Genomic DNA, 24,517 nt, shown 5'->3' with positions numbered 1-24,517 from the left:
TGGATTGCAGCTCCCAGTGAAAGCACAGAGAATGAGAGGATGCCACACTTTCAGACAAATTTTTGTCACTCACAGAGCAGAAGATTCCCAGTGGAGGAGCCCCACGGGTCGCCAGCGCGACTCTTGTGGCCAGCGCAGCAGTTTTGCCTGCACCTCAGCGCGGCAGCTCTTGGCGCAGAGTAAATGGGACTGGTTCCCCTTCTGACCGACGTTTGGGGCTCCAGGAAGGCAGAGTCGCCTATTATGGACTCAAGAAGGAAGGCAGACTGGAGATTCCTGGGCAGAAAAGCACCATCAGTCTTAATGCTGCTGTTTTGGCTGGCGCATTGGGTTGCTCATATTTCGGCCCTGGGAATTAACAACTTGGATGTCCACTCAGAGACCTAATTTGAAAGTTGGTGGCCGGGCGTGGTGGCTCAAGCCTGTAATCCCAGCACTTTGGGAGGCCGAGGTGGGTGGATCATGAGGTCAAGAGATCAAGACCATCCTGGTCAACATGGTGAAACCCCGTCTCTACTAAAAATACAAAAAATTAGCTGGGCATGGTGGCGTGTGCCTGTAATCCCAGCTACTCAGGAGGCTGAGGCAGGAGAATTGCCTGAACCCAGGAGGTGGAGCTTGCGGTGAGCCGAGATCGTGCCATTGCATTTCAGCCTGGGTAACAAGAGCGAAACTCCGTCTCAAAAAAAAAAGAAAGTTGGTAATTACAAAGACGACAGGTGGATAAATTTACAATGATGGGAAGAAACCAGCGTAAAAAGGCTGAGAATACTCAAAATCAGAATGCCTCTCCCTCTAAAGAGGATCACAGTTCCTCATCAACAAGGGAACAGGGCTTGATGGAGAACGAGTGTATCCCATTAACAGAATCAGGCTTCAGAAGATGGATAATAAGAAACTTCTGTGAGTTAAAGTAACATATTTAGCCCAATGTAAAGAAACTAAGAACTTTGAAAAAAGGTTTGATGAAATCCTAATGAGAATAGACAATTTAGAAAGGAATATAAGTGAATTAATGGAACTGAAGAATACAATACAGGAACTCCGAGAAGTATGCACAGGTTTAAACACTCGAATTGATCAAGCAGAAGAAAGGATAGGAGAGGTCGAAGACCAACTTAATGAAATAAAACAAGACAAGATTAGAGAAAAAAAGATAAAAAGGAATGAGCAAAGTCTCCAAGAAATGTGGGACTATGTGAAAAGACCTAATTTACGTTTGATAGGTGTACCTGAATACGACGGAGAGAATGAATCCAAGCTGGAAAATATTCTTCAGGATATTATTCAGAAAAATTTTCCTAACCTAGCAAAGCAGGACAATATTCAACCCCAGGTAATACAGAGAACACCACAAAGATATTCCTCAAGAAGACCAACCCCAAGGCACATAATCATTAGATTCACCAGTGTTGAAATGAAGGAGAAAATACTAAGGGCAGCCAGAGAGAAAGGTCAGGTTACCCACAAAGGGAAGCCTATCAGACTTACAGCAGATCTCTCAGCAGAAACTCTACAAGCCAGAAGAGAGTGGGGGCCAATATTCAACATCCTTAAAAAACAGAACTTTCATATCCAGCCAAACTAAGCTTCACAACTGAAGGAAAAATAAAATCTTTTATGAACAAGCAAGAACTCAGAGATTTTATTACCACCAGGACTGCTTTACAAGAGCTTCTGAAAGAAGCATTACACATAGAAAGAAACAACCAGTATTAGCCTTTCTAAAAATATACCAAAAAGTAAAGAGCATCAACATAAAGAAGAATTTACATCAATGAATGGATAAAACAGCCAGTTAACATCAAATGGCAGTAATCCTAAATTTAAATCGACTAAATCCCCCAATCAAAAGATACAGCCAAAACCCAACGGTATGCTACATCCAGACCCATTTCACATGTAAGGATACACAAAGACTCAAAACAAAGGGATGGAGAAAGATTTATCAACCAAATGGAGAGCAAAAATAAATAAATAAATAAAAAGCAGGAGTTGCAATTCTCGCATCTGATAAAATAGATTTTAAAGCAACAAAGATATAGTGGTAAAAGGCTCAATGCAACAATAAGAGCTAACAATCCTAACACCCAGATACATAGAGACTTAGACTCCATGAGACAGAAAATTAATAAGAATATCCAGGACTCGAACTCAGATCTGGAACAAGTAAACTTAATAAATATTTATAGAGCTTTCCACTTTAAATACACAAAATATACATTCTTGTCAATACCACATCACACCTACTCATAGGTTTAAATGAAATATTGATTGGCCATTATTAATGCCCATTTTTTAGAATAAAGCAACATTTCTGTTTTCTCTCTCCCTCTTTTTCTTCCTCTTTCTTCCTCTCCTTCACTCCTTTTTTTTTTTCCTTCTCTCAAAAAATAAAATAAAAGTCACAAATCAACACATTTCAAATGATCTCTTTTCCTGGCCTGCAACCCTTTTCTGAAAAAAAAAAAAAAAAGAGAAATGCTTTGATCTGACGTAAACAACATTAAGTAGAAAAGTTTATAATGGAACCTACTGCACAAATAAAATTGCTGCTTGGGTGTAGCCCATCCAGTCCTCCAGACCCTGCTCTTTTTCCTTTTTTTCCACAAATGCTCTCTTCCAGGTTTGGGACCCTCTCGCTGGACGAGATTCCTGGGCTCGCGTTCAGTTCACAACACATTGGCTGCCACACTTAACTGTTCAAAGTACAGATGTCACCTGTGTTGGGTGTAATCAAAAGATTATCGCTTTGCCTCAAATGTAAAATGGGTGAGGACAGTTTCACCACACATAGAGTCACTCCCCTAGCCAAAGTAAAAAAAAAAAAAAAAAAAAGAATTTGATCAAGGTCAACGTTAAAATGGCAGTGCTTGTCCGGAATGGGGATATTCCTGTTCTTTCACTCAGGGCAGCAGCAGAGCAGCTGCTTGGCTGTGATCTAGACAGTCAGGGGCCACAGCTACCTCTGCCATGGAGAAACCCTGATCAAGCTGAAAAAGAGTAAACACACTCTCCTTTAATCCACTCTCCCTTTCTTCTGTCATCCCTAGAGCAGGAAGAGAGGTTCAGCAATCACAGAGGGTTCACCTTGGAACCACCATTCCCCATCACAACACTAATGTGAAGCAGGATTTATGCCTGAGTTATGCTTCTTCCCTGCTTCCAAACCACAAGAACTGATGGAAAACACTTTCATACTTAAATAGAGCTGGTGTGGGAACAAGAGCGACTTTATTTTAAATGCAAATCCATCTGCTTAACACCAAGTCCCAGGAGTGCCTCTAAAATGTCTAGTTGGGCCAGGCACAGCGGCTCACACCTGTAATCCCAGTACTTTGAGAGGCTGAGGTGGGTAGGTCACCTGAGATCAGGAGTTCGAGACCAGTCTGACCAACATGGTGAAACCCCGTCTGTACTAAAAATACAAAATGAACCAGGTGTGGTGGCGCATTCCTGTAATCCCAGCTGCTTGGGAGGCTGAGGCAGAAGAACTGCTTGAACCTGGGAGGCAGAGGTTGCAGTGAGCCAAGATTGCGCCACTGCACTCCAGCCTGGGCAATAGAGTGAGACTCCATCTTGAAAAAAAAAGTTCTAGTTGATGTATTACTCTTTATGTATGAACACATATTTATTGTAAGTTTCCTTCTTATTGTTGCAGAAATCAAGGCTGTGATGCCTGTAGCCACCTATATATTCTGTCCAGAGCACATATGCTTTTTGCCCAAAATATAAGCTCTGGGTTGAGGGGTTGTAGTGTGGAGATCTACCTGCCTCGTGGTGCCCAAGACCACACTTTAAGTTTCCTTAATAAATCACCCAATACCAACAAACTGGATTTGTCTGCCTCCTCTTTTGGTTTCTCAGCTCCTTTAGCATTTGGGGGTCTCTGTGTATACAACCCTTTCACAGAACAGCTGGTGAAGCCGGGCACAGTGGCTCACGCCTGTAATCCCAGCACTTTGAGAGGCCAAGGTGGGTGGATCACCTGAGGTCAGGAGTTCAAGACCAGCCTGACAAACATGGAGAAACCCCATCTCTACTAAAAATACAAAAACACCTTTATATAACGATGGTTCTGAGTTAAAAAAAAAAAAAGCAAAATACAAAATTAGCTGGGTGTGGTGGCACATGCCTGTAGTCCCAGCTACTGAGGAGAATGAGGCAGGAGAATTGCCTGAACCCAGGAGGCGGAGGCTGTGGTGAGCCAAGATATTGAACCACTGTACTCCAGCCTGGGAAGCAAGAGCAAAACTCCATTAAAAAAAAAAAAGGAACAGCTGGTGATACAGGGGGTTGGAGGGAGCCCAGCACTGGCTTTAGAGACAGAACTCCTGGGTGCAAATCCTAGCCCCATTGCTGGCCACAAAAGCTTGAACAAGTCATGAATACTCTTACAGGTTCAGTCTTCTCATCTGAGAGGTGCCTGACAGTGTTACTACAAGAGCTGAATGAAGGAGAGGAATGCATGTGGAAGCCCTTTATAAGCAAGGAGGTGTTATACAGATGTCTTTTTTTCCCCTACATGCCCATGGTCAGTACAACACTTTTCTGATTGGTCTTGTCAAGAGGATCTCTTTTCCAGTCTGGAGCTGGAAAATAGTTATCTGCAATTGCTACATTATAACTCCCTTCTGAGGGACTCCCTTTTTCTGCTGGCTGCTGAGCTCAGACCTGAATTTGGGACTCATCTGCACCAAAGTTGTAGATCACACTGGCCTTTCCTTCTACTCTTTTCCCAGATGCACTTTCCCAGACTCCGTCTCAAAAACAAACAAACAAACAAACAAACAAAAACACTAACCATTTTGCATGTTTTTTTTTTTTTTTTTTTTTGAGACTTAGTCACTCTCTGTCAATGAGGCTGGAGTGTAGTGTCGCAATCCCAGATCACTGCAACCTCTGCCGCTCAGGTTCAAAGATTCTCATGCCTCAGCCTCCTGAGTAGCTGGGATTACAGGTGTCTGCCACCATACCTGACTAAATTTTTGTGTCTTTAGTAGAGACAGGGTTTCATCATGTTGGCCAGGCTAGTCTCGAACTCCTGACCTCAAGTGATCCACCTGCCTCAGTCTCCCAAAGTGCTGGGATTATACACATGAGACACTGCACCTGGCCCCATTTTGCATGCATTTTGCACACCATATTTAAATATTCTCGCCCATCGTGGTGGCCCACACCTGTAATCCTAGCACTTTAGGAGGCTGAGGCAGGACTATTGCTTGAGCTCAGGAGTTCAAGACCAGCCTGGGCAACATAGTGAGACCTCCTCTCTACAAATTATTATTATTATTTAATTAGCCAGGTATGGTGGTGGGTGCCTGTAGTCCTAGCTACTCAGATGGCTGAGGTGGGAGAATCACTGGAAGTGGAGGCTATGAGCTATGATTACACCATTGCACTCCAGCCTGGGTAACAGTTTCAAAAAATAAATTCTTGTATTTGTGACAGCTGGGTCATTAGAATACAATATAGTCATGCTTGAGATGAGCCATGGGAAGCACTGAGCCTGACTTATGAAAAAAGTTCCGCAAATCTAATTTCATCTTAAGTTCAACACTCTTCTTCCAGGCACACAGGAGTTATGTGGCCGCACGGGTCCCTGCCTGTTAGAGTGATTCCCCAGCTTTCCAGTTCCTGGGGTCTTTTGCCAGGATAGTTCGGGTGGAGTGTGGGGTGACGTGGAGGGTGGAGGTGGGACCAAAGCCGAATTTAGCGACCCCCAGCGTGAGCAGCGGGCGGGTCTAGTCGGCGAGGTTGGAGGGCGTGTGGACACAGCGTAGCGGGGAAGGAAAGGTAGTGGCCGCGGTGATAGACGAGGAGTGGGCGCGGAGATTGTGTTTTCCTATAAATGGGGGAGAGAAGCCCGATCGCCGGTGGCAGAGGAGAAAGGTCCAGAGTAGAGATGGGACGCTGGGGTGGGACGGTCAGTAGAGAACGGCGGCGGCCGGATTGCCGCGCTGGCGCTGGGCTAGCTCGCGGTTGACCCTGCGGGGCGAGGACCGGCTCCGGCAGCCCAGGGAGAGGACAGGGACGCGGGGCGGGAAGCGCAGGGGACGCCGCTCGCTGCTCCTGGTGGGCGAGTGGAGGGAGACGCGACCAATCTCGGGTCACGTGAGCCTCCCTGCCCAGTCTCGCCCACCCCTTTCCACCCAGAAGTTCCGGGACTCTCAGCTCGGACCACCCACGCGGTAGAGTCCGGAGGGTCAGGAGCCGAGCGGTGGCGTCATACAGCTTAGCTCGGAGTTCGAGGGAAAGAAAATGCTCGACCGTCGAGCTTCGGTCATCCAGACTTGGTTCGAATCCTGCGTCTGCACTTTGCAGCGGGTTACCCCACTTTGCCTCAGCTTGCTCGTCTGAAAAGTTGGGCTAATAACTGTCCTCACCTGGTAGGGCTATTGTGACGAATCGATGACGCTGCGTAGATGAAACGCTTAGCGCGGAGCTCACTGCTTACCTGAGTGTCCCACGCAGGGGCGGTGGTCATCCTTGTCGCCTTCTGGCGTTCTCCTGGGCGCAGGCCGCTGGCGGGGCTGTGCGCCGCGGGGTCCGGTGGTCCCCAAACCAAGACAACGATGCTTGGATGCGTCAGCGCCAGGCTGGGCCACAGAAATACCTAAGGCGTGGGCGGGCGACGGGTGACAAGGGCGGGGACCGCCCCAAGCTTCCTGCACCTGCCCTGCTGCCCGACAATTTGCCTGGGTCGGTGCCAGGACCGGGCAGTCGCCGGCCTTGCTGCTAGTCTCCGCGAGGTGCGGCCGTCCGAGAGCTGCGGGATTCGGGATGACTTCGGGCGGGTGAGTGTCCTCGGGGTAGAGCCAGGAGAGAGGTGAAACTTCGGGAGGGAGCCAGGAGCGCGGTGGGTCCTATCTGGCGTCTGCAGAGCAGGTAGATGCCCGCGCCACAGACGCCAGAGCCCGGGGAGTGGGCGATTGCAGTCTCAGTCCAACCGGTTCCCCGCATAGGTGGCCGCAGAGGCGAGATGACAGAACGTGCGGAACGAAATCTGCGGCCCCAGGAACCGGGAACGCTGGCTTTTCCGTGGGCAAATTGCACGTGGAGGTGGCCTACCGCGGCCGGGAATGTGTCTGTCTCCGGGACGCCCGAGTGTGGGAATCGGCTTGGGAGTGCGGGGATCGGGGATCTGTACTCGGAACTCAGAAACGCTGACTCGGCCTGAGGCCCCTTTGCTGCCCACGGGAGGAGCGGCTGTCAGGGGTATATGGGTGCACCGGCGCGGGGACCGCGAGCGCCGGACAGTCGGGGAGCTGGGCGGCTTGGTTTCCTCCACAGTCCGCGTGGAGTCAGGGAAAAGTCGGTTTTCAGATCCAGGCATTCACCTCAGGGCAGAGTGAGTGGCGGTTGTGTGGCCCCGCACGCTAAAGAGCCTGTACAGAGTGATACAATAATTAACCGGGGAAAGTACATTTAAAAGTCTAAATTAATTTTTATAAGCTACGAAGAAGGATCAGAAATGCATTTTATGTTCTTTTATCCCCAAAGTTAATTTTGTTTGTATTTTTCAAAACTCTAAAACAATCGTTAAACACTGACAAATAATTCATCTTACAAAAATGCAAAAACATGTTTGTGACATGATATCTTGTAAGCATGAAAAAGAACATGTTTGCTGCCAGGCGCGGTGGCTCAAGCCTGTAATCCCAGCACTTTGGGAGGCCAAAGCGGGTGCCTCACGAGGTCAAGAGATCGCGACCATCCTGGTCAACATGGTGAAACCCCGTCTCTACTAAAAATACAAAAAATTAGCTGGGCATGGTGGCGCGTGCCTGTAATCCCAGCTACTCAGGAGGCTGAGGCAGGAGAATTGCCTGAACCCAGGAGGCGGAGGTTGCGGTGAGCGGGGATCGCGCCATTGCACTCCAGCCTGGGTAATTAGAGTGAAATTCCATCTCAAAAAAAAAAAAGAAAAGAAAAGAAAAGAAAAAAGAAAAAGAACACGTTTGGCCCGGCGCGGTGGCTCACACATCGAATCCCAGCACTTTGGGAGGCCGAGGCGTTTGATCACTTGAGCTCAGGACTTCAAGATCAGCCTGGCCAACAGGGTGAAACCCCATCTCTACTAAAAATACAAAAATTAGCCAGGTGTGGTAGCCGGGTGTGGTGGCACCTGTAATCCCAGCTACTTGGGAGGCTGAAGCAAGAAAATGGCTTGAACGCAGAAGGCAGAGGTTGCAGTGAGCCGAGATTGCTCCGTTGCACTCTAGTCTGGGCAACAGAGTTAGACTCTCTCTCCGCCCCCCCCCAAAAAAAAAAAAAAAAAAGGCACACATTGAACAGAAGATTGGTGGAATGGAGGAAAGGAAGGCAGCTTTACATCCATCCACATCCCTGGCTAAGGCGTTCATTCCAGTGTTTCCCTTCCCCAACTTCCCTCACTTCCACATTCCTTTTTTTTTTTTTGAGACGGAGTTTTGTTGGGGTCCGGCAAGTCTGCCAGGGGACTACCTACCTGCAGGAGTCCCCGAGACCGCCAACATAGATGTCTCCTTCAACCTGAGGGAGAGAGTGCGCGGAAGTGAAAGAATAAAGGAAAGCGGAGTCTGGAGGGCTGGCTTAGGCTATGTCCAAGCAGCAATTTTATTTTTGCAATATGTTCCATTATATACTTTTCTGAAGTCAAAGTTGTTTACGCCAGATCAACCTACTTAAGTTACAGTAAGCAAGTTACGCCCACTAAGTTACGCCCAGTAAGTAAGTTAAGTCCAGTAAGTAGGTTACTTCCAGTAAGTAGGTTATGCCCAATAGGTCAAGGTAAGTAAGTTACAGTTACACCCAGTAAGTTACGATGAGTAAGTTACCAAGTGTAAATACTTAAGTTAATATTTTACAATGAAGGTGACAAGTGTCCAAAATGAACACAATCAAGCAATAAACCATAAGAAGCCGAAAGTGGATACATTGCCTCCCAAGCCCTCATATCCATAAAGTAATGTCTGTTAATTATTTAGAATAACATAGTCCCTCTCTCGGTCCCTGCTTTCCCTCAGCTCGACTCCCCCAACCAGGGATCTGTGTCCGGGCTCAAGCTCTCCGTATTGCGAGGCCCATTTCCTAGGGGCCTCACACGGGAGCGATCCCCACAGAGTGTCACTGTTGTTACCCAGACTGGAGTGCAATGGAACGATCTCGGCTCACCGCAACCTCCGCCTCCTGGGTTCAGGCAATTCTCCTGCCTCAGCCTCCCGAGTAGCTGGGATTACAGGCGCGCACCACCATGCCCAGCTAATTTTTGTATTTTTAGTAGAGACGGGGTTTCACTTTGTTGACCAGGATGGCCGCGATCTCTTGACCTCGTGATCCTCCCAAAGTGCTGGGATTATAGGCGTGAGCCACCGCCTGGCTCCACATTCCTTAATGGGTGACTCGGGAGGAAGCTGGGATGCCTGACACAGATGCCAATAAATGTAAAGCTGGCAAGTCCCCAGCAAATTTGACTTTTCCTCGACCTGTGGAATCATGAACAAAAGGTCTGCAGTTTCCTTTTAACTGACAAATAATTGTACATATTCATGAGGTACATAGTGATATTTGATACATATAGTGATAAACACATAGCATAGTGATCAGATCAGGATAACTAGCATGTATATCTTCTCAAACGTTTATCATTTCTTTGTGTTGGGAACAAACGTTCAATATCCTCCTCCTAGCTATTTGAAACTATATGATATTATTATTATTATTATTTTGAGATGGAGTCATGCTCAGTCACCCAGTGCAGTGGCATGATCTCGGCTCACTGCAACCTCCGCTTCCTGGGTTCAACTGATTTTCCTACCTCAGCCTCCCCAGTAGCTAGGATTACAGGCTCACACCACCACACCCAGCTATTTTTTGTAATTTTTTTTTTAAGACAGAGTCTCGCTCTGTTGCTCAGGCTGGAGTTCAGTGGTGCAATCTTGGCTCACTGCAGCCTCCACCTCCCTGGTTCAAGCAATTCCCCTGCCTCAGCCTCCTGAGTAACTGAGTATGCCACCACACCTGGCAAGTATTTTTGTATTTTTAGTAGAGACAGGGTCTCATTATGTTGGTCAAGCTGGTCTCGAACTCCTGACGTCAAATGATCCACCTGCCTCGGCCTCCCAAAGTGCTGGGATTACAGGCATGAGCCACAGTGCCCAGCCTGAAATGATATATTATTATAATTATATTCATCCTACAATGTTATAGAACACTGGAAGGCGTTTCTACAATCTAGCTGAAACTGTGTAATCATGCCCTTGGACTTCCTGGTGTTCCAGGACCGTGAGTCAAATAAATGTTTCTGTATAAATTACTCTGTTGTATACCTATGGTATTTTGTTATGGCAGCACAGAATGGATTAAGACGGTTTCTGTAACTTGAATAGTTTAAATGTATTTATTTTTCTGGGTACCATTTTGGAAAATTCAAAAGTTAAGATGTTACAGAGGCCAGGCACGGTGGCTCACACCTGTAATCCCAGCACTTGGGGAGGCCAAGGCGGTCAGGAGTTTGAGACCAGCTTGGTCAACAAGGTGAAACCCTGTCTCTACTAAAAATACAAAAATTGGCCAGGCGTGGTGGTGGGCGCTATAGTCCGAGCTACTCAGGAGGCTGAGGCAGGAGAATTGCTTGAACCCAGGAGGCAGAGGCTGCAGTGAGCCGAGGCTGCACCACTGTGCTCCAGCCTGGGTGACAGAGAGAGACTCTGTTTCAAAAACAAAACAAATCAACTAAAAAAGAATGTTATAGAATGTGACAAAGATGGTGCAAACTCAGATTACACACACAAAAAGTATTTCTGGACTTTGGTTTGCCATGCACTTAGTTGCTTATTCCTGTATTGGCACCATGTTTTTTTTTTTTTTTTGAGATGGAGTTTCACTCTTGTTACCCAGGTTGGAGTGCAATGGCGCGATCTCGGCTCGCGGCAACCTCTGCCTCCTGGGTTCAGGCAATTCTCCTGCCTCAGCCTCCTGATTAGCTGGGACTACAGGTGCGCACCACTATGCCCAGCTAATTTTTGTATTTTTAGTAGAGACGGAGTTTCACCATGTTGACCAGGATGGTCTCGATCTCTTGACCTCGTGATCCACCCACCTCGGCCTCCCAAAGTTCTGGGATTACAAGCATGAGCCACCGTGCCCGGCCCTGGTACCATGCTTTTAATAACTGTAGCCTTATAACAATTTGCTGTTTAGTAGTAATATAGTCCTCCTTCTTAATTTTGATGTCTTCCTTGCGATTCTCATGTGTTACTTCTAATGCATTTTAGAGTCATTTTAACAGATGAAAAATCTGTTCTGCCAGCCTCTGTGCTGTGTGCCTATGGTCCCAGCTACTCAGAAAGCTGAGTATTACTTGGGTAATCCTCACTGTGTCGCCCTATCTGGTCCCAAACTCCTGGACTCAAGTAGTTTGGGACCAGATAGGGCGACATAGTGAGACCCTGGCTCTAAAAAAAGAAAATCCTGTTTTGCTTTTATTCATGTGGTTATTATACTGAATTTGTAGATTAATATAGGGTAAAGTTACATCTCTACAAAATTGAGTCATTCTAGCCAAAAATAAAAAAAGTTATCTCAATCTATTAATATGTATATTTCCCTAATGCAGTGGTAATTTGCCTAATTCTTTATTTGTTCAGTGATAAAATTAATTCGTGATCATTACAGAAAAAGAAGGAAAAAACAAAGACTATAGAAATGTGTTCATTGAATAGTACACACCACAACTAAGAACTTGATGTGTGTCATTTCAGGCATACAATCCAATAAAGTTTTAATTTTTTAATGGCTCATATTTTATATTTTATGTATATTCAGTAATTTGGTTTTTTAAAAGATGCCTTTATTTACCTAGATGTTTAAGTTCTCACAGTAGAGTTTATTTATTTATTTATTTTAATTTTTTATGATTTACCTTTAATCTATCTTGAGCTTTATTTATTCATTCATTTTTTGAGATGGAGTTTTGCTCTTGTTGCCCAGGCTGGAGTGCAGTGGCACTATCTCAGCTTGATGCAATCGCCACCTCCTGGGTTCAAGTGATTCTCAAGCCTCAGCCTCCGGAGTAGCTGGGATTATAGGCACCTGCTGCCACACCCAGCTAATTTGTGTATTACCCAGAGAGTAGGTTACTTCTCCTATTTAAGCTTCAGCTATCTGTTAATTGGAGGGAGTAATAAAACTTCTCTTAGCCAGGCATGGTGGCTCATGCCTATAATCCCAAAACTTTGGAAGGCCTAGGTGGGTGAATTACTGGATGTTAGGAGTTCAAGACCAGCCTGGTCAACATGGTGAAACCCCATCTCCACAAAAAATACAGAAAATAGCTGGGCATGGTAGTGGGGGCCTGTAATCCCTACTCAGCTACTCAGGAGGCTGAGGCAGGAGAATCACTTGAACCCAGGAGGCGGAGTTCGCAGTGAGCTGAGATCGCGCCACTGCACTCCAGCCTGGGTGACAGTGAGACACCATCTCAAAACAAAACAAAAAATAACAAAATAAATAAAACTTCTCTTATTATGCTCTTGTGAGGATTAAATGAGATAATGCACGCAAAGCTCTTGGAAGAGGGTCTAGAACATACTAAGTGGTCATTAGATAAGTATCATTATTAATTTTTTATTATTTATTTTGTCACCAGATACCCTACTAAAATCTTACTAATAGTTTCTCATCTAATACATTTTAGTTTTCTGAATATGTAATTATTTCATCTGTCAATAACGGATTTTATTTCCCTTTTTGTTATTTATATCTTTTTATTCCATAAGCTAGTCTTACTGCACTGATTAGCACTTCCATGACAATATTAGATCATAGCAGTAGACATTCTTTTTTTTTTTTGAGACAGAGTCTCCCTCTGACACTCAGGCTGGAGTGCAGTGGCGCTTGACTCACTATAACCTCCACCCACCTGAAGGGTGGAGGCTGAAGTGATCCTCCCACCTCAGCCTCCCAAGTAGCTGGGACCACAGGTCTGTGCCACCACACCCGGCTATTTTTTCTCAGTAGAGACATTCACCATGTTGCCAGTCTCAAACTCTTGAGCTCAAGCAATCCTCCTGCTTCGGTCTCCCAAAGGGATTACAGGTGTGAGCCACCATGCCATGCCCAGCCTATTATTTTTTTAGAGATGGGGTCTCAGTCGCTCAGGCTGGAAAGCAGTGGTGTGATCATAGCTCACTACACCCTTGAACTCCTGGGCTCAAGGGATCCTCCTGCCTCAGCCTCCTGAGTAGCTAGGATTGTAGGTGCCTAGCTATTTTTCAATTTTTTGTAGCGACAGGTTCTTGCTTTGTTGCCTGGGCTGGTCCTGAACTCCCGGCTTCAAGTGAGCCTCCTGCCTAGTCTCCCACAGTTCTCAGATTATAGGCATGAGCCACTATGCCCAGCCAGCTTACATTTGAATTGCATTGTCAGAATATATGGTCTGAATTATTTCTACTTTATTACAGTTTTCTTTGTGTCCTAATATGTGACCAATTTTTATAAATGTTCTAAGAGCTCTTTAACAGAATACAAATTATATCATTTTGCTGTTCTGCTGCTTTAAAATATTTTTGAGACTTGATCAAGCTAGACATGCTAGCATTCATGACTATCTTTGTATTTCTTTCTTTCTTTTTTTTTTTTTTGAGATGGAGTTTCGCTCTTGTTACCCAGGCTGGAGTGCAATGGCATGATCTCAGCTCACCACAACCTTTGCCTCCTGGGTTCAGGCAATTCTCCTGCCTCAGCCTCCTGAGTAGCTGGGATTACAGGCACGCGCCACCATGCCCAGCTAATTTTTTTGTATTTTTAGTAGAGACAGGGTTTCAGCATGTTGACCAGGATGGTCTCCATCTCTTGACCTCGTGATCCACCCGCCTCGGCCTCCCCAAAGTGCTGGGATTGCAGGTGTGAGCCACCGCGCCCGGCCCTATCCTTGTGTTTCTAATACTTCCTTCATAGCTTGCCATTTTTTGCTTTGTATTCGCTAACGCTATTATTAGTGGATAAAGTTCACAGCTATCTGTTTTGGTGTCATGCCTTTGATCACTATAAGTGGTGTTTTTGTCTTATTTAATACTCTTTTTTTTTTGAGACGGAGTTTCACTCTTGTTACCCAGGCTGGAGTGCAATGGCATGATCTCAGCTCACCGCAACCTCCGCCTCCTGGGTTCAGGCAATTCTCCTGCCTCAGCCTCCCGAGTAGCTGGGATTACAGGCATGCGCCACCGTGCCCAGCTAATTTTTTGTATCTTTAGTAGAGACGGGGTTTCACCATTTTGACCAGGATGGTCTCGATCTCTTGACCTCATGATCCACCCGTCTCGGCCTCCCAAAGTGCTGGGATTACAGGCTTGAGCCACCGCGCCCGGCCTTAATACTCTTTTTTATTGCTTTGAATTTAGCTATGCTGACATTAACATTACTAGCCTTTTTTCCCCCTGGATGTTTTTGCCTATCCTTTTATTTGTAATTTTTCTGAATCCCGTTGTTTCCACTTGATTATTTCTTCCTGTTTATCAGAAATCAATTATAGTGACCAATATAAGCTATATGCTTAGCTTACATTTTTCCTGAAGTTCACAGTCTCATATACATTCTATAATCAAGGAAAAGTATTTACTCCCAAAGTGCTGTGATTGTAGGCGCGAACCACCACACCTGGCCAAGAGAAGTTTGATTACTCCACCCAGTAAACAGACAAGATAGCTGAAGCTTAGATAGGAGAAGTAACCTGCTCTGTCGGTAATGACAGATGCAGAATTCAAAACCAGACCATACTTTTAACCACTACCCTATACAGGTTTCTATAAGCCAACAAGTCAGAAAACATAATGAAAGCAGAACTCTGCTTCAAGTTAACAACATAACATCATATAATCAAGAAAAAAGATTTCAACGTAATTGGTTCTTTTGTGTCCCAACAGCTTGAGATTTCTGCGGCTCCTCAAGATATCGGTCATAATCTTGGGACTTAGTGTTGCTGGATTTATGCTCAGAGGCGTGTCCCTTCAAGCCGTGTTTAGCAGCCTCAAGCCAGAGCTCGCAAGTCCTGCTCAGGGTGTCCAGAAGCTGAAGCTTCTGCCAGAGGAACATCTCAGGAACCTCTTTACCTACGATGGAATCTGGTGAGAGACTAGTGTTCTCTCTTTCACCTTAGTGAAAACATCTTCCTTGTCCTCCTCTGGGGTACTGTGCCCATTTTACAGATGGAACCCTTGCTTTCCTAAACCTTGCAAGCCAGGAAAAGGATTGGTCTACAGAGCACCGTCTATGTTCTCTATAGCAGCCAGCAAAATCCCTTAAAACTCTGGAAAACCTGTAGTTTTTTTTACCAAAACTGCAGCAAAAATGCTGCTTCGCTGTCCCTCTGCCCTCCTTTTATGGTGGGGTGAGATACAACAGACAGTCACTTGATCTCAGATTTAAAGAAGTTAGGTGCAGGGGATAATGCAAGAGAGGAGGAGTCTTCAGCCTTCCTCTGTCCCTGCTTCCGTCCCTCCCTTTGTCTCTGGGAGGGGCCCCTGCAGGGGATTCCAGGGTCTCATTTCAGAATCCTACTTGGGTGTAGGAAAGATTTTCAGGGTAAACTGCACATTGGATGAGAACTCAGGTTCCCTCTCACCCACCAGCCTACCCACCCAATCCATGTTTACAGCCCTCTTGCTTGTTTCAGGCTGTTCCCGAAAAATCAGTGCATATGTGAAGCCAATAAAGAACAGGGGAGTTACAACTTTCAGGATGCCTATGGACAGAGCGACCTCCCAGCGGTGAACGCGAGGAGACAGGCTGAATTTGAACACTTTCAGAGGAGGTAATGCAGGCCAAGAAGGCTCTTGCGTTCTGAGATGGAGCAAAAGCTCTCTCTACGTCCTGAGGGTGTGTCTTAAGAGAAAAGGCAGGAAGGAATTCTCACTCTTGCAAGGGTCCCTGGGGAGGAACTATTAGGAATAAAACAAAAAGAAGGAATTAGGCCAGGCGCGGTGGCTCACGTCTGTAATCCCAGCACTTTGGGAGGCCAAGGTGGGCAGATCACGAGGTCAAGAGATCGAGACCATCCTGGCCAACATGGTGAAACCCATCTCTACTAAAAGTTCAAAAAACTAGCCCGGCGTGGTGACGCACGCCTGTAGTCCCAGCTACTCGGGAGGCTGAGGCAGAGAATTGCTTGAAACCGGAAAATGGAAGTTGCAGTGAGCCGGGATCGCACCACTGCACTCCAGCCTGGCAACAGAGTGAGACTCTGTCTCAGAAAAAAAAAAAAAAAAGAAGGAATTAAGGAAATCATCCTTAATGAAGATTTACAAACCGTTGTATGTATAAAACATTTCATATCAAAAAAAAGAAAAAGCTGGGGTTGGTGACACATGTCTGTAATTCTAGCACTTTGGGAGGTCAAGAAGGGAGGATTGCTAGAGCCCAGGAGTTTGAGACCAGCCTGGGCAATATAGTGAGACCCCATCTCTACAAACAATTTTTTAAATTAGCAGGGCATGATGGTGCATGCCTGTAGTCCTAGCTATTCAGAAGCCTGAAGTGAGGGGATCACTTGAGCCCAGGAAATTGAAGCTGCAATGAGCCGTGATCACACCACTGCATTCCAGCCTGGGCAACAGATTGAAACTCTGTCTCTAACACAAACACAAACAAAACAAAACAAAAATGAATCGAGATGGTTTGAAAGTGGTGTGATCACGGCTCTTGCAGCTTCAATTTCCTGGGCTCCATGCTGGAGGCTATCATAGCAGGTGATTGTGTAGTCATCATCAAGTTGCCCTGTTTTATTCAGGTTTATGTTGAGAACATACCATCCCTGTGTTACGTTCAAGGAGTGTATCACTTTGTTTTAAATTACAAGCGGTGTCAACACTTAGGTGTATCAACCAGGATTGTTGATTGAAAAAGGGCAGAACTTGGCTGGATGTGGTGGCTCACCCCTATAATCCCAGTACTTTGGGAGACTGAGGTGGGTGGATCACTTGAGGTCAAGAGTTTGAGACCAGCCTGGCCAACAAGGTGAAACCCCATCTCTACTAAATATACACAAATTAGCCAGGTGTGGTGGCACATGCCTGTAATCCCAGCTACTTGGGAGGCTGAGGCAGGAGAAACACTTGAACCTGGGAGGTGGAGGTTGCAGTGAGCCGAAATTGTGCCACTGCACTCCAGCCTGGGCAACAGAGGGAGACTTCACCTAAAAAAAAAAAAATACCCATTTTTTTAGAATAAAGCAACATTTCCATTCTCTCTCCCTCTTTTTCTTCCTCTTTCTTCCTCTCCATCACTCCTTTTATTTTTCTTTCCTTCTCTCAAAAAAAAAAAAAAAAAAGAAATCAACTTGTAGACCTCTAGATCCAGGTCGGCAATGTCTCTCTTACTGCCTGATTTCCTTCCTTCCCTTCTCTCCCTCCCTCCCTTCCTTCCTCCCTCCCTCCCTTCCTCCTTTCCTCCCTTCCTGCCTTCCTCCTTTCCTCCCCCCACCCAAAAAAAAAAGAAGAAGAAGAAAGGAGCAGAACTTGATTCTGCTGGCTTATATCTAAAAGGAATTTGTTGGAAGGATGCTAAGGCCTTACCAAATCCATTGGTGGTAGGATGACCAGGCTGGGAAATCAAGTAAGAACTAAAGGAGCACTGAAGAACTGGCCAGGCTCCAGGGCCATCTGGTCCCCATATTGTCATTGCTTCTACAATGAACTGTCCCCAGGTCACTACCTTAGTGCTCAATTGACTGAGCCTAACTCATGAATCAAAAGGAAGGGAAAGGGTGCATCAGACCCCTCCAGGTTTGATTTTTGAAGCTAGCCACTGTCTTAGTCCATTTTCTGTTGCTATAGCAGAATATCACAGACTGGGTAATGTATAAAGAAAAGCTAAGTGTATTTAGCTTATGATTCTGGAGGCTGAGAAGTCTAACAGCATGGTGCTGGTGTCTGGTGAAGGCTTCCTGCTACATCATAACATAGTGGAAGGTATCACATAGTGAGAGGGCAAGAGCGTGTGCATCAGCTGAGGTCTCTCTTCTTATAAAACCACCAGTCCCTTGGCTAGGCACGGTGGCTCACGCCTGTAATTCCAACACTTTGAGATGCCAAGGTGGGTGGATTACCTAAGGTCAGGAGTTCGAGACCAGCCTGGGCAACATGGCGAAACCCCATCTCTACTAAAAATATAAAAATTAGCTGGGGCATGGTGGTGGGTGCCTGTAGTTCCAGCTATTTGGGAGACTGAGGCAGTAGACTCACATGAACCCGGGAGGTGGAGGTTGCAGTGAGCTGAGATTTGACCACTGTACTCACTCCAGTCTAGGTGACAGAGTGAGACTCCATCTCAAAACGACAACAACAAAAACCAGCAGTCCCATTGTGGGGTCTCCACCTGATGACCTTATGCTAATGACCTCCCAATGGCCCCTACCTTTAAACAACGTTTGAATTTGGGGATTAAGTTTCTAACACATGAAATTTAGGGAACACACTCAAACCATAGCAGCCACTACCCTCCAAATTACATGCAAGTGGAAGGCTCCCCAGAAGACAGGTGGAGACACCATCTTCGTCAGGGGATGCTGAAAGCTGGACAGCCAGTGGAATATGTAGGTGATGCTGGCATGGATTTCAACCCTGGTGCACCTAGCTGTATGAGGAGCAACTGGTTTCAGCAGTTAACAGTGCTGCTGTGCAAGCTGACTGGCTGCATTCAGGTCCCGCATCCTCGACCGCCATTGAGGTGATCTTGAGCAAGCTGCTTAATCTTTGTGAAATGGGGAGGCTCCATTTTATAATAATATAATACCTAGCTCCATTCAGCTGCTTGGCTTATGCCTGTAATCCCAGCACTTTGGAAGGCTGAGGCGGGCAGATCACTTGCAAGCACCTCAGCAGGTCATGGTTTTTTACCTGGTGGAGTGACGCAAACCTTCATTTCTGAAGGATCTGAGTCATTTGTACACACAATAGCCCTGGATTGAGCTATTGTAGTTTCCCATTGAACTTAATCACAGGGCATGGTAATACTAAGAGACACCATAATGGATCTCCTGTATTCCACGTGTATTCTTCCTTACTTCCATTGTGGAGGAGTAGACTGATTTCATCTTGATAGTAAAGGTCATCACCCCAGCCAACACTGCAACTTCCTTCTTAGCCTGTTGACTTAAAGGTAGGAGGAGCCGGAAGTATCCAGGTGGCAATCTTAACTTCTAGTTTAATGGAATCATTGTTGTGTATCCTGGTGGTAGCATTCCTCCACTGGAACCAAGGTAGGCCAGCAGAATGTAATGTCTTGAGAACAGGAAGCAAAAATTTTGCTAGTGGATCACTAGGGGGTGACAGTGAGTGGTGCCACTTCCACCCTTTGATTCCTGGACTCATGAATCCTGGCTGTGGGAAAAGCAGTACCATATATTGGATGCTGATTCAGAGCATACACATGGCCTTCTGGAGAACTCTGCCCCGGCCCTGCAAAGTTTTGTCATCTCGTGGCATTATAATTGTGACTTCAAAAGGCCATTCCACCGTTCTACCAATCTAGCTGCTTCAGGACGATGGGGAACATGGTAAGACCAGTGAATTCCATGAGCATGAGCCCATTGCCACACTTCTTTTTTGTTGCTGTTGTTGAGAAAAGCCGGCGTAAACACTTTTATTGCAATAATAAAACTTGAAACTCATATATGGTGCTGGGGGGAGGGGGCAGCAATGATTTCTCTCACCAAATCACTACACAGGACAGCAAAGGGGTGAGAAGGGGCTGAGGGAGGAAAAGCCAGGAAACTTTGAGATCAGCAGAGGGAACCAAGCATCAAAAAACAGGAGATGCTGAAGCTGCGATGACCAGCATCATTTTCTTAAGAGAACATTCAAGGATTTCATTGCCACACTTCTTGAGTCTTAAAGTGAGTGCCTTGGTCAGAGGTAATGCTGTGTAGAATACCATGATGGTGGAGAAGGTATTCCATGAGACCACGGATGGTAGTCTTGGCAGAAGCCTTGGGTGCAGGATAGGCAAACCCGTATCTGGAGTAAGTGTCTATTCCAGTTAGGACAAACCTCTGCCCTTTTCAAGATGGGAGAGGCCCAATATAATCAACCTGAAACCAGGTAGCTGGCTGATCACCCTGAGGAATGGTGCCATAGCGGGGGCTCAGTGTTGGTTTCTGCTGCTGGTAAATTGGGCACTCAGCAGTGGCCACAGCCAGGTCAGCCTTGGTGAGTGTAAGTCCATGTTCCTGAGCCTATGCATAAGCTCTGTCCCTGCCACCATGGCCACTTTATTTATGAGCTCATTGGGCAATGATAGGGGTGGCTGGAGAAAGAGGCTGAGTGGTGTCCAGAGAACGGGTCATCCTATCCACTCGATTATTAAACTCCTCCTCTGAGGAGGTCACCCACTGGTGAGCACTCACATGGAATACAAATATCTTCACAGTTTTGACCACTCAGCGAGGTCCGTCCACATACCTCTTCCCCAAATTTCTTTGTCACCGTTTTTCTAATCATGCTTCTTCCAAGTCCCTGACCATCCAGCCAAATCACTAGCTTATCTACATGGTAGGGAGATTATAGACCAGGCGCAGTGGCTCATATCTGTAATCTCAGAACTTTGGGAGGCTGAGGTGGGTGGATCACCTGAGGTCAGGAGTTCAAGACCAGCCTGACCAATATGATGAAACCTTGTCTCTACTAAAAACATAAAAATTAGCCAGGTATCATGGTGTGCACCTGTAGTCCTAGCTAGTTGGGAAGCTGAGAAAGGAGACTTGCTTGAACCTGGGAGGAGGAGGTTGCAGTGAGCTGAGATCACGCCACTGTACTTCAGCCTGGGTGACAGAGCAAGACTCAATCTCAAAAAAAAAAAAAAGAGAGAGAGGGAGAGAGAAACGGTGACCTAGTGTGTTTCTCTCTTCCAACTCCACATTCAGTGACATCACATTGGTAGCTTGATATCAGCCATAGTGTGAGTATTTACACCATAGAAATCGGCAGACACTACATACCAGGGCCTGCCAACCCCCACCGCCTCAAAAGCCCATTGTTAAACATTTACCACCACTATTCATGCCACTCCCATCACATATACAAATAAATGTACACATGTGAACATATACTCCACTTTAGAAAACAGACATTATTGTGTACTGTACAAACTTTCTACATCTTGCTTTCTTGACTTTAATCGTAGAGCTCTTTCCTCATCAATGTAGATGCCACCTGTTCAGTACCAGAGATGAGGCTGGACTTTGAATGTCATCTTCTGAATATTCCTTTCTCAATTCTCAGAACGGAAGCTGCTCTCCCCGCTAAGGCCTACCACATCTCTCACAACTTAATAGTATTTAATACTATTCGGTATTCACAGTACCAATGTAGCTCAATACCATTGAGCTTTGAATTGAAATCTTGAGTTTCCACACAACTTGTGAATACATTCTATGGGCCACAGAATGGACATCTGACTCAGAGAGAACACTGTTTTTCATTGTTGTTTGGTACTGTGTGGTTTTTTTTTTTTTTTGAGACCGAGTTTTTCTCTGTTGCCCAGGCTGGAGTGTAGTGGCCTGATCTCAGCTCACTACAACCTCTGTCTGCCGGGTTCAAGCAATTCTCCTGCTTCAGCCTCTTGAGTAGCTGGGATTACAGGTGCGTGCCACCATGTCTGGCTAATTTTTTGTATTTTCAGTAGAGATGGGGTTTCACCATGCTGGCCAGAATGGTCTCAATCTTCTGACCTTATGATTCGCCCACCTCAGCATCCCAAAGTGCTGAAATTACAGGTGTGAGCCATCGCCCCCGGCTTTTGTTTTTTTTGAGACAGAGTCTTGCTCTGTTGCCAGGCTGGAGTGCAGTGACACAATCTTGGCTCACTATCAGCAACCTCCACCTCCCAAGTTCAAGTGATCCTGCCACCTCAGCCTCCCAAGTAGCTGGGATTACAGGTGTGAGCCATACCACCACCCCCAGGACACACCAATTGTACCCTCTATTATACTGTAAGCTCGTCGAGGGCAGGATCTATATTAGATTCATCTTTGTACCTAGCTCAGTGACTTGCTCAAAGCAGGGATTCAATGGATTTCATCAGCTAAATAAGAAAGATTTGAGAACATCTGTGTTCCTCCCCAGCTACATCCTCTCTGGCATGAGATCCAGTTTACATTAGTCATTATCATCAGGCTGTTTGCTTTTCTTCTATCTGTACTGCCTGGTATAATCTCCAAAGGGCTGGGAATTTGCACAGGTGAAAGAGGGCCAGGTGAGGATGTGGCCAGGAACTCCTCCAACTCCTTAGCCTTCCCTGTTTGGAACCAGTTCCTTCTTATAATTCCTTCTGCCAGGCTCCTTCCAGGTCAGTATCCCTCCCAACAGGCATCTGCCTTATGTCCACTTATCCCTCCCCTGCCCTCCCTGATCTCACTCTCTCCATCTCTTCAAACCCCTTTCCCTATTCTCCCTTCCCCCACCATGTGCCTCTTGCAATTTGCACACCTGGGGCTTCTTTCTCCCAGAAGTCCAGGCACTGCCCAGGGCAGCGATCAGCCTCCTGCATAACCATGTTCCCTGTGCTTCCCCTCACACCACTGGCTTATCCTGCAGACTCTTATTGAGGCTTACTTGATGTTAGCCACAGTGGGAGGCACTTTGAGTCTCCAGCTCCAGAGATCTCACAGAATGGTGAGTGGCAAAGAGAGACCAGGAGACTGACAAATGGGGAACTGTCCTGGCAGGCAGCAGGCAGAGTGTTAGGGAAGGACAGGCTCTGAAATTTTTCATTCAATTACATATATATATTTTTTCTTCTTTCTGACTATAAGTTTATTGAATGCAAAATAGCCACCTGACAGAGCCTCCTCTGGTGGGGGGCGGTGGCTCACGCTTGTAATCCCAGCACTTTGGGCGGCTGAGGCAGTCAGGTCACCTGAGGTCAGAAATTCGAGACCAGCCTGGTCAATGTGGTGAAACCCTGTCTCTACCAAAAATACAAAAATTAGGAGGCTGAGGCAGGAGAATCGCTTTAACCCAGGAGGCGGAGGTGGCAATAAGCTGAGATTGTGCCACCGCACTCCAGCCTGGGCGACAGAGTGAGACCCTGTCTCAAAAAATCTAAAAACAAAACAAAAATCCTCTCCAATTTTACTGAGATGGCTGACCACATCCATGACCAAATCTGCCTCTACACTGGAATTCAGTTGCTGACGCAGCCCTAGCCACTGCTTTCTTGTTGGCAGCAGGCTGTCGGCTTCCCCTCTTGTGGGTCTTGCAGGTGGCTCACCCACCAGACCTTTAGGCAGAGACCTACCCGTCTCTGGATAGCTGTGGCATAGAGTGGCAGGCACAATCTTAGGGGGCAGATGGGTGTCATCATGGAGATTCTGGATACCCTCCTTGGTAAGGTACCCATAGAAATGTCTCCAGGCAGGGTGTCCCTTCACATAGCCTTGGGACTTGAGAGACTGCACGGCCTTTATGACACGAAGGTTGGGCACCTTCTCATCTGCCAGCTCTGGGTGCTTAGGCATGAGGACATCCTTCTTGACCACCGTGACTCCCTCCTTAAAAAGGAGTTTTAAATCCTGTTCTTCTTAAGTATCAACAGCTCAGTGGCTGCAGGGTCTGGGGCTGGAACTGGAAAGGAATATGATATGGTTTTAAGAGCTATGTATTGGGAGACTGATGTGGGCGGATCACAAGGTCAGGGATCGAGACCATCCTGGCTAACATGGTGAAACCCCGTTTCTACTAAAAATACAAAAAAATTAGCTGGATGTGGTGGTACACACCTCTAGTCCCAGCTGCTCAAGAGTCTGAGGCAGGAGAATCACTTGAAACCAGGAGGTGGAGGTTGCAGTAAGCCAAGATCATGCCACTGCAACTCCAGCCTGGGTGACAGAGCGAGACTCTGCCTCAAAAAAAAAAAAGAGCTATGTATATATCTAGTTAATCCCTCTTAATTGCAATATAACTATGAATATGAATATACTGTATTTTACTAAGCCATTTCCCTATTGAAAGGTATTTAGATTGTTGGAAAACCTTCCTTTTTACATTTACATTATTTACAATAATATTACATTATATTTACATTCTTTCCTTTTTTATTAAGACATGTATAAGGGCCGGGTGTGGTGGCTCACGCCTGTAATCCCAACACTTTGGGAGGCCGAGGCAGGCAGATCACTTGAGGCCAGGAATTCCAGATCAGCCTGGACAGTATGGCAAAACCCCATCTCTACAAAAAATACAAAAATTAGCCAGGCATGGTGGCACGTGCCTATAATCCCAGCTACTCAGGAGACTGAGGCAAGAGAATCACTTGAACTGGGAAGTGGAGGTTGCAGTATGCCGAGATCATGCCACTGCACTCCAGCCTGGGTGACAGAGTGAGATTGCAAGCATTTCTCCTTTCACCTAGTGTCTTACTAGCTAGATCCCAGAGTATGTCTTTTTTATTTTTGATAGATACTGACAAATTTCCTTCAAGAGGGCTTGTGTGAACTCACTGTCACGAAGAGTGGGTAAGAGTCACACCTTACATACACCTA

The 24,517-nt window shown here is 46.1% G+C and overlaps 1 protein-coding gene across 3 annotated transcripts in view; it reads left to right on the top strand.

Annotated features, from left to right (window-relative positions):
* Window positions 1-6,688: 6,688 nt before the first annotated feature.
* Window positions 6,689-24,517, top strand: part of B4GALNT2 (beta-1,4-N-acetyl-galactosaminyltransferase 2 (SID blood group)) — a 34,833-nt gene continuing 17,004 nt past the window's right edge. For 2 of the 3 annotated variants that reach the window (XR_008481646.2, XM_008997411.5), the window contains exons 1-3: window positions 6,689-6,797; window positions 14,907-15,107; window positions 15,656-15,793. Coding sequence is in view for 2 of the 3 variants with exons in the window: in XM_008997411.5 (XP_008995659.1) it covers window positions 6,784-6,797; window positions 14,907-15,107; window positions 15,656-15,793 (353 nt within the window). In the remaining variant the exon portion in view is untranslated. Of the gene's footprint in view, window positions 6,798-6,965; window positions 7,219-14,906; window positions 15,108-15,655; window positions 15,794-24,517 lie in introns of all 3 variants that reach the window. The other variant, XM_078374246.1, reaches the window with a different exon arrangement.

Source organism: Callithrix jacchus, chromosome 5, assembly GCF_049354715.1.
Source record: "Callithrix jacchus isolate 240 chromosome 5, calJac240_pri, whole genome shotgun sequence".
Classification (NCBI taxonomy): Eukaryota; Metazoa; Chordata; class Mammalia; order Primates; family Cebidae; genus Callithrix; species Callithrix jacchus.
Note: the sequence above shows the minus strand (reverse complement) of the source record. Positions and strands in the feature narration are given on the sequence as shown.